Source organism: Schistocerca nitens, chromosome 5 (genome assembly GCF_023898315.1).
Source record: "Schistocerca nitens isolate TAMUIC-IGC-003100 chromosome 5, iqSchNite1.1, whole genome shotgun sequence".
NCBI lineage: Eukaryota > Metazoa > Arthropoda > Insecta > Orthoptera > Acrididae > Schistocerca > Schistocerca nitens.
The window spans coordinates 283211206-283231149 of NC_064618.1; the positions used below are offsets into that span (position 1 = coordinate 283211206).

The 19944-nt window shown below is 38.3% G+C and overlaps 1 protein-coding gene across 1 annotated transcript in view; it reads right to left on the reverse strand.

The window, feature by feature from the left end:
- LOC126259822 (phosphatidylserine lipase ABHD16A) overlaps nt 1–19944 on the reverse strand; it is a 172274-nt gene that overhangs the window by 111102 nt on the left and 41228 nt on the right. The window contains exon 5 of the mRNA XM_049956864.1: nt 8617–8783. Within this exon, the coding sequence (XP_049812821.1) occupies nt 8617–8783 (167 nt within the window). The remainder of the gene's footprint in view (nt 1–8616; nt 8784–19944) is intronic.

Genomic DNA, 19944 nt, shown 5'->3' on the forward strand with positions numbered 1-19944 from the left:
CTTCCTCAAATCCTGCCCTGAAATGAGATCCATCCTTCATGAAATCCTCCCCACTCCACCAAGAGTGTCTTTCCGCCGTCCACCTAACCTTCGTAACCTCTTAGTTCATCCCTATGAAATCCCCAAACCACCTTCCCTACCCTCTGGCTGCTATCCTTGTAACCGCCCCCAGTGTAAAACCTGTCCCATGCATCCCTCCTACCACCACCTACTCCAGTCCTGTAACCCGGAAGGTGTACACGATCAAAGGCAGAGCCACGTGTGAAAGCACCCACGTGATTTACCAACTGACCTGCCTACACTGTGATGCATTCTATGTGGGAATGACCAGCAACAAACTATCCATTCGCATGAATGGACACAGGCAGACAGTGTTTGTTGGTAATGAGGATCACCCTGTGGCTAAACATGCCTTGGTGCACAGCCAGCACATCTTGGCACAGTGTTACACCGTCCGGGTTATCTGGATACTTCCCACCAACACCAACCTATCCGAACTCCGGAGATGGGAACTTGCTCTTCAGTATATCCTCTCTTCCCATTACCCACCAGGCCTTAATCTCCGCTAATTTCAAGTTGCCGCCACTCATACCTCACCTGTCATTCAACAACATCTTTGCCTCTGCACTTCTGCCTCGACTGACATCTCTGCCCAAACTCTTTGTCTTTAAATATGTCTGCTTGTGTCTGTATATGTGTGGATGGATATGTGTGTGTGTGCGAGTGTATACCTGTCCTTTTTTCCCCCTCAGGTAAGTCTTTCCGCTCCCGGGATTGGAATGACTCCTTACCCTCTCCCTTAAAACCCACATCGTTTCGTCTTTCCCTCTCCTTCCCTCTTTCCTGATGAGGCTTTTCCCAAATTTCCATTAGGTACACGCGGTTTAATTTTTCACTGTCATTAAGGTCGATAAGTGAGGGGGAGGTTACAATGGGAGATATGATACTGCTTGAAGAATTTGACAGAGCACTGAAAAACTTATGCCAAAACAAGGGCCCGGGAGTAGGTAACATCCCGTTAGAGCTACTCATAGCCTTGAGAGAGCCAGACATAACAAAACTCTTCCATCTGGTGAGCAAGACGTACGAGACAGGCGAAATACCCTCAGACTTCAAGAAGAATACAATAATTCCAATTCAAAAGTAAAGCAGGTGTTGACACGTGTGAATATTACCGAACTATCAGTTTAGTAAGTCACACCTGTAAAATATTAACACAAGTCCTTTACAGAAGAATGGATAAACTGGTAGAAGCCGACCTTGGCGAAGACCAGTTTGCATTCTGGAGAAATGTGGGAACACGCGAGGCAGTACTGTCTCTACAACTTCTCACGAAGATAAGTTGAGGAAAGGCAAACCTATGCTTACAGCTTTTGTAAACTTAGAGAAAGCTTTTGACATGTTGACTGGAATATTCTCTTTCAAATCCTAAAGATGCCAGGGGTAAAATACAGGTAGCGAAAGCCTATTTACAGTTTGTACAGAAACCAGATGGCAGTTATAAGAGTTGAAATGCACAAAAGGGAAGCAGTGATTGAGAAAGGAGTGAGACAGGGTTGTAGCCTTTTCCCAATGTTATTGAATCTATACATTCAACAAGCAGTAAAGGAAACAAGAAAAATGTTGAGTAGTGTTTAAAGTCCAGGGAGAAGAAATAAAAACTCTTACGTTTGCCAATGACATTGCAACTGACAGAGATAGTAAAGGACCTGGAAGAGCAGTCGGACGGAATGGACATTGTCTTGAAAGGAGGATATAAGGTGAACATCAACAAAAGCAAAATGAGGATAATGGAATGTAGTCGAATTAAATCATGTGACGCTGAGGGAATTAGAAAACGAGACACTTAAAGTAGTAGATGAGTTTTGTTATTTAGGCAGAAAAATAACTGATGATGGTCAAAGTAGGGAGGATATAAAATGTAGACTGGCAACAGCAAAAAAAGTGTTTCTGAAGAAGAGAAATTTGTTAACAAAGAATAGATTTAAGTGCCAGGAAGTCCTTTCTGAAAATATTTGTATGGAATGTAGCCATGTATGGAAGGGAAACATGGATGATAAACAATTTGGACAAGAAGAGAATAGAAGCTTTTGATATGTGGTGCTACAGAAGAATGCTGAAGATTAGATTGGTAGATCATACAACTAATGAGATGGTACTGAATAGAATTCAGAAGAAGAGAACTTTGTGGTACAATCTGACTAGAAGAAGGGGTCGGTTGATAGGACACTTTCTGAGGCATCAAGGTATCACCAATTTAGTACTGGAGGGAAGTGGGAGGGGGGGAGGGCAAAAATCATAGAGGGAGACCAAGAGACGAATACAGTAAGCAGATTCGGAAGGATGTAGGTTGCAGTAGTTACTCAGAGATGAAGAGGTTTGCACAGGATGGAGTAGCATGGAGAGCTGTGTCAAGCCAGTCATTGGACTGAAGATGATGATGACCACCACCACCAACAACAATAACAACAACCTACAGGGAAAGCTAAGCTTTCACATATAATATAGGTCATCAAAATTTATTTGCCTTTTTTTCCCCTGAGGGAATGGTTAGGTACGATCCTACGAGCACAGCTGAATAGTTATGACAAGCCCAATTATAACTTTAACTTCTGTGCACAAAACGTGTCTTGGGTTACCTGGCTGAATACATGTTCCATCAAGCACTTCGACTTTCCCATAGAAAAGCCATTTACGAGTGAAACTGCTCAAGAACTCACTTTGCACTTTTTAGAAGCGTAAGTATATTTATTGACATTGTTGTTGCATAATTTGTAATCTATGAAAAACTAACCTCGGAGTTTAGTCCTTTTTAGCTTGCCAGAAAAATTTTAAATAATAGCATAAACGGCTGGTCTTCTGGGCCCAAAACTTTTCTAAGCGGATGGTCCTCAGCGTTAAGTTTTGAATGGGAGTCTAATTTAAGGATTTCATTGCACTTTATCACATGTAAATAACTCATCTTGCATAAAAAAAAATACTTTGAAAGTAACATTTCTCAAACCACTATTCGCAATATTTTCCAGCAAAGTGTTAGAAATATGAACAGTTGTGATGTCATGCTCATCAAAAGCAGTTTGTTGTTACAAAATACTGCATAGTCTTTCTCCTAAAGCCTTTGACACATTTTCCTGTTGGCGCACCCTTGTGTGTGCACTGTATTCTGTTGTTCTAAATGGCACATTTTCTTTGCAAATTTTATTTTGGTGTTATTCTCTCATTTATGTTTTACAGTGCTGAAATATTATTCAGCAGTAGCGGGGTAAAGTAAAATTCTTTGTTAGGCAATCAGTTCCTACCGGTCAAAATTAGAAAAATTTGGTAACTAAAACAATGAAACACTCCCATAATTCTAAAAATTCCTGGATTTTTCCCAGTTGAAAAAATTCCCATTTTCCTGGTTGTCCCAGGGTATGTAAACCCTGTAAAAATATAGTATTTGTTGTCATATTTTCTTTTATTTTTAGAAATGTGTTTTTAATTGCATTAGAAAGAATACATTATTCTTCCATGTTATGTATGAAGATATTACGTCAATAAAAAGGCAAATTAAATGTGTAAACATTAAATAGAAATGTAACTTTCCTCACACATCAGTTAAACATCATTAAATGTAGCCTGAACTAATAAAAGAATATCGTATTTTGTGAAATAAATGACAGTACACTCTTCTCTAATTTGTATCACTTAACTGAGAAGACACATTTCTGCTTGCAGTCAGTTAATGCAAAATGCAGAAATTAAAATCATATATAAAAGCATCACATAACCAAGTGCCATTTCCATATAAATTCAGAGTTCGCTACATTTTATATGATTTTAAGATATGAGCATGTGAATTTAATTTAGTTTCATTATTTTACTGCTTATAAAAACTAGATTTCTTGCGGGCATTGAATTTATATTATAACTCTCACATTTTCATTAATATCTTGAAATCAAGTTTCGGTGCTTGGTCAGTTAATGCATGACATCACCCAACTAATCCAGGAGGTACTTTACAGGAGGAGGATGATGAGTGTACATGGACAGTGAGCGAGGCACTGGATATGCTCCTCCAGACTCATTTTCCTCAATGCCCTCTGGCAGTTAACGTACACCAAGAGTCAGTCCCTGACAGGCACTGGTTTACAGGTAATCTCAGGGAGAAAAAGGGAACTACCACAGATTGTATTCATTTAAAAAATCCAGTAGATGGAGGGAATGTTTCCACTGTTAGAGGCACCAGGCCTAGATTGAATCTTTCCAGTTCTACTGCAACAAGCAGAAGCATTAATTACATTCCTGTGTAGACCACTTAGGGTCACTCCAATAGCAGGAATCATTCCTAATAATTGGAAGAGATTGAGGGTTGTCTTCATTCTGAAGACAGAGAGAAATGATCATACCAAGGCTACGGATATTATACCGATCTGTCTGCCCTCCTTTCTTCTAGAGATATCAGAAAAACTGATTAATGTGTGCATTACAGAAGAAGAGTCTAACTGAGGTTCCTCTACATGTAAACCAACACACAAATTAGGCAAATCATGTGAAACAACACTTAAACTTGCTGGGAAGTTGGAAAAAGCTCTACACTTTCAGAAAATTGGTCTTTGCATCTTCCTTGGAATCGAGGAGGCTTTTAACAACGCAACCTTTGGATCTACGAGTAGAGTTGCAGATGAGCATGACACTGAGGCCACCATGTGCAGGTGGATTAAGACCACACAGAGTACAAGAAAGGCAGAAGCCATCATGATGAATGAGAAAATGGTGACGTCATCACCAGAAGGTGTCTGCAAGGTGGTGTTTTGTCCCCACTACTGTGGAACTTAATGGTGAACGAATTCATTGGAGAGTTAAATATTGGAGCCTACTTTTGCCAAGGATAAGCAGACAATTTAGTAATAACAATACCTGGCAAATTTGCTAGTACTGTTAGAAGAATGGCACAATGTGCACTGGGCACTGTGCAAAACTATTGCACAAAACAGGATCTAAGGGGTCAGTCCCAAGAAAATAATTGTGGTTCCATTTACAAGGACACATCCAGCTACAGTAAAATGGAATAAAGCAGAACAGAAGGTGGTTGCTGAGGAGCTTGCCGAGGTACAGAGTCTGACTGGCTTAACCATAACATGCTGGACATGCCGCCATTGCAGGTTAAAACTAGAAATAACTGGAAACCTTTAAGACATCCAGTATCTCATACCAATATAGCTAGTATGGTAAGTATAGAAATGTCTGGGGAAATGCCTACTGACCATACAATAGCTTCCAGCTACTTCAATAAATCTTTCAATGTAACAACTAGAAGAAAGGGGCAGTGGAACAACAAACCACAACACTGTTGTCTCCCTGTGCAAATCAAATCAGTCACCCAATAAACATGCAGAAAATTGATGATGAAATTGAAAACTGGCATTTCATTATATACCAACAGTCTGAAGACTTTTTGAAAATTTCTTCAAGTGGTTTGCATCAGACTGTGGCTAAACAATTAGGATGTCACAAGTTCTTCCTAGAAGCCACCAAACTCGGCGGAATACAGCTCCTTTGAACTTTCTTTTTCATTACGATGTAGGAGCACAAGGCCTACAGAACAAAATCTTAACTGATGATGAGACATTTATTTCCTACACTAATGCAGAAACACAACAGCAGTCAGTGATGCGGAGCTATAGTTATTCCAAAGACAAATCAGCATTTTTCACTCAGAAACGACCAGTGGAAAGCACTGTTCTGGTGTTTTGATCTTCAGTGAATAGCTCTTCTGGAACTTTCTTCATTTCTCATTTTATTACTACCATTATTACAGTTACTAACATTGCTGCTACTAATGCTGCAGAAGGTGGAAAGATTAGGGTTTATGTACCATCAATGAGGAGGTCATTAGAGATGGAGCACAAGCTCAGATCTGACAAAGATGGGGAAGGAAAAATCACAGTGCCTGCATCAAATAATTTAGAGAAATCACAGCTGACACAGAAATTTCACATTTTTCAAATATGTGTCAACTGCGCAACACTACTGGCAATTTTATCTACATCTTTTATATTGTTTGAAAGTTACTATTTTTTTAAATCAATCTGGTTTCTGAAATTTTCTGTTACCATTCAATTCTAATCTCTGGGCGTCCTCTCTTGGTTACATTTAGCTTCATCCACTTTTCATTTTAGAAAAGCTCTCCCCCCCCCCCCCCCCCCCGCCCTCCTCCCCTCCATACCTCAATAAAAAATTTGTTTACTAAGCCTCCCTGGGAAGCAGTCAGATTTTGGCTGTCTTATGTCTGTGCGCCAAGCCATAAGTGCCCAGTGAATGAGATTTAAAACCTATGGCATCCAAACAGTGGACATGTAATGTCAGGTAAGTGTGTCACACAGCTGAGAAGGGTTTTAATCTAGTAACTGAACCAGTCATAACAGCAGTTTAGCCACAGAATGATTCAAGGTGTGTTCTAAGTTATTTGTCACATGTGATGCGTATACTCTGCCACTTTATAAATAGGTTTCATGAGTGTATAAAATATATTCTCAGAAGAAATAACAACAGTCCTGGAACTACTGTGTTGAAAACTGTGCTTGTTTTGTTTCAGGATTGCTTTATAGTACATCTAAACGTTTGGGTTAACTTTTTATCTATTTCATAGTGTTCTCCCCGTTGGTTATAACATTCTAACATCGCTGAAACAGTACAGGGTTTGAACATTCTAGCATTTTTCACTTTTCTCACTACAGTGTATTAGTGAAATCAAACAATGTAAAATCCAGGATGGAATGCAACAAGTCTATTGCATATAATAATGCTGAATGACGACTAAAGAATCTGAACATTATGAAAAGGAGAGTTGCTACTCACCAGATAGCGGAGATGCTGAGTTGCAGATAGGCACAACAAAAAGACTGTTGGAAAGCGAGTGAGCACACCACCGAACACAACATTCTTAATTTCAGTGACTGCTTCATGGCCTGAATCCTTCCCACCAACACCAGCTTTTCTGAATTACACAGCGAGAAATCTCCCTGCATAGTCATTGTCTTCACCCATCTAACGCCTTCCCTATTCCCATTCCAACATTACACAGCCCTGTATTTGACCAACGCACCCTTGGTCTTTTTACTTCTCTCTTTTTCCACTCCCCCTCCCCCCGTTCTCCGTCCAATGTCCCAACTGCATCTAGCTGCCCTACCTTCTCTCTCCACCTCGTCCCTGTGTGCTCTCACAGGCAGCACTTTACTGTCCCTACCCCTACACTGCTACCACTCCTCCTCCCCACCGCAGCCTCCTCCTTACCCTCCACCCAACACCCAGATGCCTCTCCCATCATGCGCTGCTGCTCACAGTCTGGCTTCAGCTGTCAGAAAATGGTCGTGTGTGTGTGTGTGTGTGTGTGTGTGTGTGTGTGTGTGTGTGTGTTTAATTTTAATTTTGAAGAAGGCCTTGTTGGCCAAAAGCTCACTTTCTGTCTCTCTCCGACTCAGCATCTCTGCTATATGGTGAGTAGCAACTATCCTTTTCATAATGTTGTTACACTATACTAGTGGAAAGATGTGCATGATCACACCATTTTAGCTGTTGGAAATTCATGAAAACAAAGAGCAAAATTTCAGGGCATTTAAGGTCAGTACTAGAATTTGGAACATTAAAGAACAGCAAACTGACCAATCTGTAAGATATATGAGGTATACTTCTCTGCAATGATGAAATTGACACACACTACTGTTTTGGAGGGGAAGAAAAAAAAAACAGAAAGAAACTTGCAATTGAGTAAATAGTTGCTTTATAATATTCATCATACTGGTACTTCAGAAGTGAAATTACACGAAATTACAAAGATCTCATTTTGTGTGATGCCAAGCAAATCGCAAAGTGTGACTAGATGCTGAAAGAAGTGTACAAAACCAAGATGAAAAATCAGAAGTGTCACCATGGTACAAGTCGTTTCACAAAAATGTTACAAGTAGTTAGACAGTGAAGCTGCCCATCCACTGCCCCAAAACAACTATTTCAAGCAGTTTAACAGGAGAAAAGAATATTACCACGTGTAAGTGTTTAGAGTAGACAAGCATGAGCCTTTCAAGTCAGAGCATGACATTCACTATAAATTTGAGCCAAAGAGTGGCTGAGTACTTTCTTCACTGCCTACAAGAAACTAACACAAAGAGACACTGAGAAAAATGGACCAGAAACAATAGGTTTTGCTACATGCCAATGCCCTTGCATAGCAACCTTCATGCATAAAAGAAACAGTGGCTCCCTATTTGCTCTGCTGATTATTATTATTATTTGTTACATACCTAAAAATGAAATCAATGAAACAATATTTTGCGATCGCGGGGTGGTGGGTGGAGGGAGGGAGGGAATGCACACAACATGGCAGTGGTTTTTGAAATTACTTTAGAACAGCTGTACAGATGTTGGTGCAAGAACACAAATTTAAGAACAAAACTCTCTGTAAATGATGTGACTTTTTGCCTCTACCCATATTGAGACAATATTTGTATTGATTGTATCTGAGAAGTTATTAGATAACACAAATAATCAACACCAAATATCTAAAAGTATAATTTTTCCTTATCTCACTAATCAATAAGCAAAAATGGGATTTCATCGTCATTATTTGACAGAACTTACACAGCATGTACTGCATCATCTTCATAGATCCAGGATACATTAACTTCACTCCAAATGTGTGAGCAATGATGTAAGTGAGAATGTGACAAGGTATAGCAAATACGTTCTCAACTGCTGAACCTCGAACCGATGGTCTGTCGGCGTACATCCTGAATTTCTTCTCCTCCCTGTTGGATCATTTTTCAATTATGGCAAATGCATAATGAACAATTCCAAATTTGTATTTGAAACTAGGTATGTTTTCAAATAAATGTGCTCTCTGCAGTAATATAAATAAGAGCACCCTGTCAGTTGCTCCAGCAACTGTATTATAATACAAGAGACAATAACAATCAATTAACAGTACCTAATAAAGAGTACACAGAGCACAGAATAACTTCAATTATATTTTTTGATAAAAATTGCATGTTGCACAAAACATTCTTCAATGTCATAACAAAATGTCGAGAAAAGGAGAAACTTAGTCTAGTCAACAAACAGTAATCTCAAGTTTCAAAAGTGAGTTAAAAAAAAATACAGAGATAGAATATGCACCTCCTTTTGCAAAAATTGAATGAAAGTAAATACTCATTATGAAAATTATCTAATTTGGGAGCAAGTACCTAGCACTTCACCACACATCAAGCAAGCATCAATATAGTTTTCATAATGGATGTTTACTTTAATTCTCACAAGAACAGCATCATGATGATTAGCTGCTGTGATTTCTGAGACAACTTTCTATATGATTATTACAACTAATTTCGACATGAGGTTCAGTTCCTCATTTCATGATATTCTTACAGACCTCCAGCATACTGAAGGTGAAACAGGACCACAACTTTTTCTTTACTGAAGTAAACTGTTGGAATTTGTCATGAGTTGCATTAAGAAGTAGCCTTTATTTAATGGTGGTGATTAGTTTCAGACACTGTGTCCATTCTTAAACCACCCAGTTCATAACTGAAATACAGTGAAGTATGCATGTTTGGAGCATCCCACAGCATACTATTCAAATGGCAAAGCAGATAGTTTAAAATACAACAGGCAAGTTACAGTGAATGATACTATTCACTTAAAATGCCATTTCTGACAAAATTCCAACCATTTATACACTATGTGATCAAAATGATCTGAACACCTAACTGAAAATGACTTACAAGTTCATAGCACCCTCCATCAGTAATGCTGAAATTCAATACGGTGTTGGCCTTCCCTTAGCCTTGATGACAGCTTCCACTCTTGCAGGCATACGTTCAATCAGGTGCTGGAAGGTTTCTTGGGGAATGGCAGCCTATTCTCCACGGAGTGCTGCGCTGAGGAGAGATATCGATGTCAGTCAGTGAGGCCTGGTACGAAGTCGCCATTCCAAAACATCCCAAATGTGTTCTACAGGATTAGGTCAGGACTCTGTGCAGGCCAGTCCATTACAGGGATGTTACTGTCATGTAACCACTCTGCCGCAGGCCGTGCATTATGAACAGGTGCTCAATTGTGTTGAAAGATGCAATCACCATCTCCGAATTGCTCTTCAACACTGGGAAGCAAGAAGGTGCTTAAAACATCAATGTAGGCCTGTGCTGTGATAGTGCCACGCAAAACAACAAGGGGTGCAAGTCCCCTCCATGAAGAACATGACCACACGATAAGACCACCGCCTCCGAATTTTACTGTTGGCACAACACACGCTGGCAGATGATGATCACTGGGAATTCGCCATACCCACACCTTGCCATTGGATCGCCACATTGTTTACCGTGATTTGTCACTCCACACAACGTTTTTCCACTGTTCAATGGTCCAATGTTTATGCTCCTTACACCAAGCAGCTGCTCAACCATGAAATTCAAGTTTTTTCACCTCCCACATAACTTTCACAGTACTTGCAGTGGATCCTGATGCAGTTTTGAATTCCTGTGTGATGGTATAGACAGATGCCTGCCTATTACATATTATGATCCTCTTCAACTGTCGGCAGTCTCTGTGAGTCAACAGAGGAGGTCGGCCTGTATGCTTCTGTGCTGTACGTATCCCTTCACATTTCCACTTCACTATCACATCAGAAACAGAGAACCTAGGGGTGTTCAGGAGAGTAGAAATCATGTACAGATGTACGACACAAGTGACACCGAATCACCTGACCACATTTGAAGTCCGTGAGTTCCGCGGAGTGCCCCATTCTGCTCTCTCACAATATCTAATGACTACTGAGGTCACTGGTATGGAGTACTTGGTAGTAGGTGGCAGTACAATGCAAGTATCTTTTTGGGGGTGTCGGGATACTTTTGATCACATAGTGTATCTTATTTTGATCCTGTAATATATTGCTGGTAAGATTCAATTTTCTTCCATGGACTGTTTATTTAAAAAGAAATATACTGAATCATATTTGTTACTCATTGCTGCTAACTTAATTTACACAATGGTGCAGATATACACACACACTCGATTAGGAAATAATGTTGGGAAGACAGAAGCATTAATTGCATAGCTGAATAAAATAATTATGACTACCAGTTCTATCAAACATATTACTGTCTAGCTTTTCCGGAACCAAACACACTGAGGCAGCACAGCACTGCAAAAAATCTATACTCAGAAAACATTATACTGTGTCAACAGACAATGTAGGCAACAAAAAGCAATTACGTAACACAGCCTAAAGTTACAACCAGCCTCTACTGGGAGGTGATTCATGTGACCACACCTTTCCATCAGAATTTTGCTAGAAATGAAATTGTATGAATTGTAGTCATAGAGATAACATAAATTAAATTTCAAATTCCTAGTCTTAAGAAGTCAATTGTTTTGACAGATGGCTTAAGAAAATCTCAGACCAAGATGTAAAAGAATAAATTATTACTATTTGCATGCAATACAACCTTCAAAAGGTTGTGATCAAATCCTCTCTCTTCCTCGAAAGTCACTAAGTATCCCACATCTACTAACCTTGTTGTGTAAACATGAACTCATAAAATAGGATGTGTGATATTTGGGGAAAAAATGATAAGCAGTCACAACAGTAAGCATATAAAACTACACTTGTTCAATAGCTTACTGAATTAATCAACTAGGTGAGTAAATAATGAAGAAACCCTCAGCACAATACACCTTATCCTGAGAGGCACTTGTACAATGATCCACCTCATAAAATTTAAGTATAAAAATTTTAAGTACAAGCCTCAGACAATTTGAGCTTTCTATACACCTTGATTATCTTTTTCTTCAAATGATTCACAATTTATGGATGTTATTGTCCTCAGTGTGATTCTCATATATTATTCTTACACTGTATTTGACTTTTATCTTGAATTTGCCTCCTCAAATACTTCTTAGTTTGTGTTTTTTCATGTTTCAGTATGGTCAGCTTGTTATGTGCAATAATTTATTGATGATTATATGTCTTTCACATTAAGCTACTTTCATATGCAGATGCCCTAAGTAAGCAATACTGGAATGGAGAGGGGCTATCAGAATAATTTTAAGTGTTGTGAGTTAACGAGCCGTAGCACCTTTTGTCAAGATCCAGAAAGGTATTAAGTGCAGTTATCATGAAGAACTACTACTGTAACAAATTACTCTTACTGCTCATCACATCATTCATGCAATGCCCAGTGTCAACAGAAAATGTCAGTTTGTTTCCCATTACAAACAGAACTATTTTTTAATACAAATTTTATGTGCCCATTCGAAAGAGCACTCTCCAGTAAGTCTGGTCCGATGTTTGTTTTATTGATATGTACTAACAGAGATAGTTAAACATGAAAGTAAATAGCAATCCAGCAGTGACTCAGCTGTGCTGTCACTGCTGGGATACTGGTTATTCTGTGAGTTTTACTGTTCCTGGTAATAATATTGATAAAACAAATATCACACTAGACTACTGTGGGACCATTGTATCAAATGGCACCTAAATTCCACTTTAAAAATAATTTGTTTTGTAACACGAAACAAACCGACACTTTCCATCAACACTGGGCATTGCACGAGAGATCTAATGAGCACCATTTGTATAGGAAATTATTCTTTTTACCTACTTGGTAGTAAATATCAAGTCTTTTTATAGCAACTAATCTTATTATACAACTGAAATGCATAGGTGTGCTTGAAACATCAACACCTACTCTAAAATACTTGACTGACCTAAAAGACAGCTTCCAAAAATTCTAAACCCAAATTTGGAAATTATCTGGCTACACTGTAAATCTGAATATTTTCTAGCATATTCAGCAGACTGCTACTACGTGTGTCTACATTTCTGTAAAACTTCTCATAGTCTTAGAGATGCGATGGAACTTGGGAGTAGATTAATTTCTTGAAATTAACTGCATCAGAATGGGTTATTAAAGAGAGAGATCATGTAACTACAACTGTTATGCTGAATTATGGTGTTATTTTCATTTATGGTTATTTTAATTCATAAGCAGCACATTCTAAAGTTTTTATGGTAATGTAAATTACATTCTTTTATGTCTTCCAGCACATTCTTGCAAAACTTGACACTTTCATGCAGATGTCTAGGCAACACAAACAAAGGATTTAAAGTATATCAGTGCGACAAATTACTCCTCTTATTTTTAAAATATACATATAAATCCATGTTTACAATGCATAGCTAAAAAGCTGAGAACATTATTTCACCTAGTGCATCACATAAAAATGTAGTACAAATAACATTAAGTAAAACTGATGTCACCTTTAAATTTCACTTTTACTATTTAACATTTCAAAAATAAAGCCAGCGAAAACTGAGCATCTGTCATCTGTGTGAAGGAACTTGCAGAAATGCTGTAAAACCCAAATCAAAGTGATTAGATCACAATTTAAAATTTGAACCTATTGAAGAAGAACCCACAATTTTTAACACAGTGAAACCCTGTACAGTCCACATCATAATCTTCGGTGTTGGACATATCCCCAATAAAGACATTTACAAGTCTGTATGTGACAGCAAAAAAACACCGTATTTTAAAATCAATTCCTGCGATTTTAACAAAGTTAGCACCAACAAACTGTGTTGCAAGATCTTAGCTGGTAGTACAAGCACTGATGATGGTTTGCTTGACAGTGGGAATTATCTTCTTATTTTTCATGTATATTTACTTGCAGAACACTGCTTCAAAAATGTTTAGGTCAAATGTTATTGAGGAAACCAAAATGAAATGCACATGTACACTTGACAGCACAGAAAGTGGTGGTGGCAGCTGGAATTTGAATTTACTGCTCTGTTACACCAGAGCTAATAACATTACGGAGTGTACAGTGCTGTTGATAAAAGTAAAGGACACTTATGAGAGTAACTGAGGGAATGGCATCTTATTTACACTCATCACAAAGCACACACCCTCTCAGAAAAACACAAGAGAAACTACTCCATTTCATTCCTATGGTTTCAGATGTGGAAAAGACTTCATACTGAGAGATGGACTCAAGTGCAGAACTATATGAAATACCTGAATACCACAGCACTTGGTACACTGATTTCACTGTTCAGTGAAGTGAACAGACACAGGCTTGGGATCAAATCCTGCATACATCAGTTGTTTGTTTTTGTTTTACTGTGTTGATTTCTTCAATCTAAAAGTGACATGAAATTAATGGGATGAACAGTTTGCGGTTCTTTATAAGACTTTTTGGCCCTGAAGAGGGCATAGCATATGGTTTCTTTACCACCTAATATCCTGTATAAATGGTTCCCACTTCAATGGCCATTTGCACCCTGTGAGGAAAAGTGTCTGTGATATGAATAATAAATCTCTCCTTTTATGCTATCTTGCCACAGGCTGCTACGATGATGATATGAAGGTAGTCACAGGCTGCTACGATGATGATGTGAAGGTAATCACAGGTTCTTGGCACAGGGTAAGACCAGTTTTCTCACATGGTACATTTTGGATCCAACCACACATTTTAAATTGCTGAGATCTGCAGCAGAAGGTGGTGAGTCCAAATGAAAAATCTCATTCTCTTCTGAAAGTCATTCCTGTACCATGCTTAACATTTGTACTGGAGACAGATCCTCCTGGAAATATTGGGCAGCATCAAGTTTGGCACTCATCCTGTGAAGCATCCCACATTCACAGGAAAACATCCATCCCCAAACCTGCCACTGACACATGGTCACTGTGAAATGAGTCACAAATGTATTTGGGACCAAAATGAATATTATGCAACCTGTACACTCATACTCATACTGGAACATTATCCACTGGGAAAAATATTGGTGCTTCACAAAATACACATTCACATTTTCCTCGGCAAATGCTGATCACTACAGAAGATCATCCCTTGAAGGTCACACGTCTGCATTAATATGTAAACCAATGAAGCTGGAAAAACAGTAGTATGCTTCCATTGCAATGTGTTTAAATAAGATTTTTCCAATAATGAGTTTGGATTGAGTTTGGACTTATTACCCTGGACTGGTATTGTTACACAACAATACCGAGCTCCCACACACCTACTAATTATCCATTACAACAACTGTGTTTAATCAATTGTTGTGCAGTGTATTCAGAAAAGTCATATCACACCCTAGCCTCCGATGCCATTGAATTCCCTTCCCCCACAAGAGCCTGCTGAAAAGGAGACTTGGCCCAAGAATTGTGTACTGCCATAAGCCACTGCAGAACAAATGGTGGATAACAGATACAACTATTCACATTAGCCAGTCAGTCAATGGAGCAGAATACTGTCACCATATGTGCTGATAACATCTAGAATACCGCTGCCACATGTGGGGATAAAATCTAATGTGGTAAGATACTCCAGAACAACATTCCCCTTTTAATAAGATCATACTGCAACAGTGTTCAGGAGTTCAACTTTTCTAAATCTGCCCATAAAGTTTTTAGGTCACTAGGCCTTGGTTTTTGAAAAAGCTGAGAGCAACTGGAAATATATTGCAACTATTAGAGCATTTACCCACCAACCAGAACATCGTGAATTTGGATCCCCACACTTAATACTTTTTGCTTTATTTTTGTTCGATGCAGATAATTGAAAGCCTTTAATAAATCTCAAGATCGATAACCATAATACATACTGATTTTATTATCTTTCTTACAGTTAACAAATTATGTACAGATATGTTTGCACGGAAATAATTCGAGATTCTTTTCAGGCAACTGTTGGATAAAAGGAATGTGAATGTGTTTGTTCGGGTTTTTTTTTTGTTTTTTTTTTTTTTTTTTTTTTTAATTCAGCATGCCTGGTGCAGAGAAAATTTGTGTCTTAAATGAATGTTTTTATGACATTCACCATTGTCAAGACAAAGTTCAAGAATATCTCACTTTTAGCCACCACAAGTGGGAGAGGTGCTTGGTTGTGCTACGTATTTACTCTGCTTTTGCGAGACATAATGATGTTCAGTGTTCACTTTTGGCATGCTAATATGAAATTTTTCACAAAAATTGCTAAGTGAAAAATCTGTGTGATGAGAATTTTACAGACATTACATATATTGTGCATAAATTTTCATAGTAAATCAATATTCGTGAATTACAGTTACTGTAGCACATATTAGGACTAATGTACTGTGTTACATTTAGTTTTCCCTTTAAAAAATAAGGCAATGGATGCATGTATAAGTGACAGATGGTGCAATAAGTAATCGTGTACATGACACCAATGAATCTTCCTTGAACACTAGAATGATGGAATTTGCGACATTCCTTAGAATGATGGAAAGGGGTAATTTTAACCTCACAAAGTATTTTTGTATTTGACTTAAACAAGTACTTTATTTTCATGTATGTTAATCCCTATCTTTTTGCAAGTTACAACTTTAATTATTTAAAATGATAATTAATACAATACTTACTTATTTCGCCAAAAAAGTATTTTCCCGATTTATCACTGCTCATACTAAGAAGTTCCCTAAACTGTAGAGTTTAATATATTAACTATCTGTAGAACATTTCACACACATTTACTATATACAGTCCATATTATACTCGCACATGTTCACGCATTGTTTTACTGTACTTTTTACTCAAGTCATTGGAATCTGATAGGTGTACTTAGCAAAATGGTTCTACTTTACACCCACATTTTCCACACACAGATTTCTGGCATTTTACACCATTTTCGTTGGATCTGTTGCTGTTCAAGTGGCTGATTTGGCACTCCTGCTTCCTAAATGATTTTATGCTCATATTCTCCTCTTTTGTCTGTTCTTCCTCCGACTTGTTCATTCCCTTAAGTTCATTAGCTATCTGAATGAATTTATTTCCTTCCATTTTCTCGTTTGTTATGATTTTATAGATGATCTCCATATTTATTTCCCCGATGGCCAATATGTAGAAGACATGAATCAACCATCTCCTACAAGCAACATTTGTATTATATTTACAGATCAGTTTATCAATCTTGTCTTCTCCATATTTTATTGCATCGTAAAATGTTGTGGTTTCAGGTCTCTTCTTCTCTTCTTTGCTTATTGCCACTTCAGTATGCAGTGTACTCAGAAAGATAATATTTTTATTCTACTTTCCTTGGTATACAGCCACGGTGCAGTCTGTGTTGCCAGTTTGGTGCAGGATGGTTGTGGAGTATATTTCAGCATTTGGCTTCTTTACCTCATTGGGGATTTCATGATGGATCTTGTTTACTGTACTAAGTAACTAAGTTGTTTTACCTTTAACTTCTTAGCAAGCTGAAGAGATGTGAAGAAGTTGTCTGTTGTCACATTTCTGCCTTGATTTAGAAATGGCTCTATGCCATGTAGAATGACATACAATAAACTCCTGTCCATCCGAAGTGATCGGGATGGCAAGTCCCCGTATTTTCAAGCGTGAAACACCCCGAATTGCGTCAATACTGCAAAATATGATCGTGAAATGTGCGTAGAGTATGTGCAATATTATTGATATAATAGAGGGAAACATTCCACGTGGGAAAAATATACCTAAAAACAAAGATGATGTGACTTACCGAACGAAAGCGCTGGCAGGTCGATAGACACACAAACAAACACAAACACACACACAAAATTCAAGCTTTCGCAACAAACTGTTGCCTCATCAGGAAAGAGGGAAAGACGAAAGGATGTGGGTTTTAGGGGAGAGGGTAAGGAGTCATTCCAATCCCGGGAGCGGAAAGACTTACCTTAGGGGGAAAAAGGGATGGGTATACACTCGCGCGCACACACACACACATATCCATCCACACATATACAGACACAAGCAGACATCTCACAAGCAGACATGTGAGATGTCTGCTTGTGTCTGTATATGTGTGGACGGATATGTGTGTGTGTGCGCGCGAGTGTATACCCATCCATTTTTCCCCCTAAGGTAAGTCTTTCCGCTCCCGGGATTGGAATGACTCCTTACCCTCTCCCCTAAAACCCACATCCTTTCGTCTTTCCCTCTTTCCTGATGAGGCAACAGTTTGTTGCGAAAGCTTGAATTTTGTGTGTGCGTTTGTGTTTGTTTGTGTGTCTATCGACCTGCCAGCGCTTTCGTTCGGTAAGTCACATCATCTTTGTTTTTAGGTATGCAATATTATTGATACGCTTATGAATAAGCCTACATGTTCTTGACTGAAAAATGTGTGTTCACATGTTAAAAAGGCGGCAAAGTATCATTGATGACTCAAAGTTTTTAAATGCTGAATAACAAAGTTCATTTATTTTGCGTTCTTACAGAAAAAATCCACCTTATTTGGCAGCAGGAAAAAACAGGAGTTTTAATTTTATTACCTACTCTTTTGAGTAAAAAATAAATTACTGTACAAAATTATGAAACAAAGCTAGAGATTACTCAAAGGAACGAAAAGTTTGTCTAGAGAAACTTTAAAGTAAAAAACCCAAAAACTTTTAACTTATGTATGTTGAGATTCTAGGACGTTTCATTAGAATTTATTTTTTGGTAAAAAAGTCTTTTTTGTGCTTGAGAAACTTTTGTTGCGGCAATAAATCTCCAATGTTGGAAACAAACAATTTCAGGATAAGTCGCATCCTCCTGTTGGCTGATGTACTCCAGGGCAGTCTGGATCGCTTCGTAACCGACTCTGTGAGGAATTTTTTTCTCTGCTTCATCATCAGAGACATATTCTTCTGACGCTTTCTGATTGGCCACAATTTGGATGATTTCTTCCTCAGTCAAATCAAAAAAGTCGTTTTTCATACAGTCTTCAACATCTTCGAAGTTCACATCTTCACAACCCAGTAGCTTCTCCAGTAAATTCACCAAAATTATGTCATTTTCACCTGCTTCTGGCACATCAGCTTGAGTTTCGGTGTTGCATCCTTCTTCCCACTACTGATGAGTTGTCTTATGATCTAAGAGTATTCCCCAAGACCTAACGAGAGAAATTGGAGGAATTAGATTCCAACTTCAGCAATCCAATGAATGACAATTAAAAACATTGATTTTTTTTAAGAGCTTGCATAAAATCATCTTTAGCATCAATTGCACCAGTTAAGTATTCCAGCAGCTTGCGTCTGTAATGTTTTTTCATTGCCTCAAGAACACCTTGGTCCATAGGTTGACATAGACACATGAAGTTTGGTGGGAGAAACACAACTTTGATATCCCCATCTTATAGATCATCTGGGTGAGAAGGAGCATTGTCCATAAGAAGCAGCACTTTTCGAGGAAGTCCATTTTCCTCCATGTATTTTTCTACAGCTGGAACAAACTCTGCCTGGAACCACTCTTTGGAGATGGCATCGTTCAAACATGTCTTAGACTGATTAGTGTACCACAATGGCAAAGGTTTATCAGCTGGTTGCTGTCTCAATGCTCTTTGTTTTGTGGATTTGCCAATTAAAGTAAGACGCAGTTTATGACTGCTAGTGGCATTACTGCATGTGAGGACATTAACGCTTTCTTTGCTTTTTCTATATCAGAATGCAGTTTTTTCTTGTTTAGAGGCAAGGGTTTTTGTTGGCAACATTTTGTAATTCAACCCATTTCATCACAGTTGTAAAGTTGATTGCCAGTATAATCTCCTTTGTCGATGATTGTGTGCAGTTTCTTCGCAATAGCGGCTCCATTCCCAGATGATGATTCGCCACTGACGACAATTTCACAAATACCATGCCGCTTCTTGAACCAATCCAGCCAGCCATCACTTCCAAGGAATTTTTGCCCCTTTCCTTCAATCAGTTGATAAAAAGTCATTGCTTTTTGATGAAGTACAGGACCTGAAACTGGCACACCTTTGGCTATTTCTTGTTCACGCCACAAAAATAAGGCCTCTTTTAACTGAAGATGTGCACCTTTTCTCATTTTTTTTTTTCAGATTTCACTGCACTGCCCGATGCTTGGATGGAACAAAATTTTTCAATTTCTGATCAATTTCTCTTCCAATCAGTAATCATACTCAAACCGACGTTCAAAT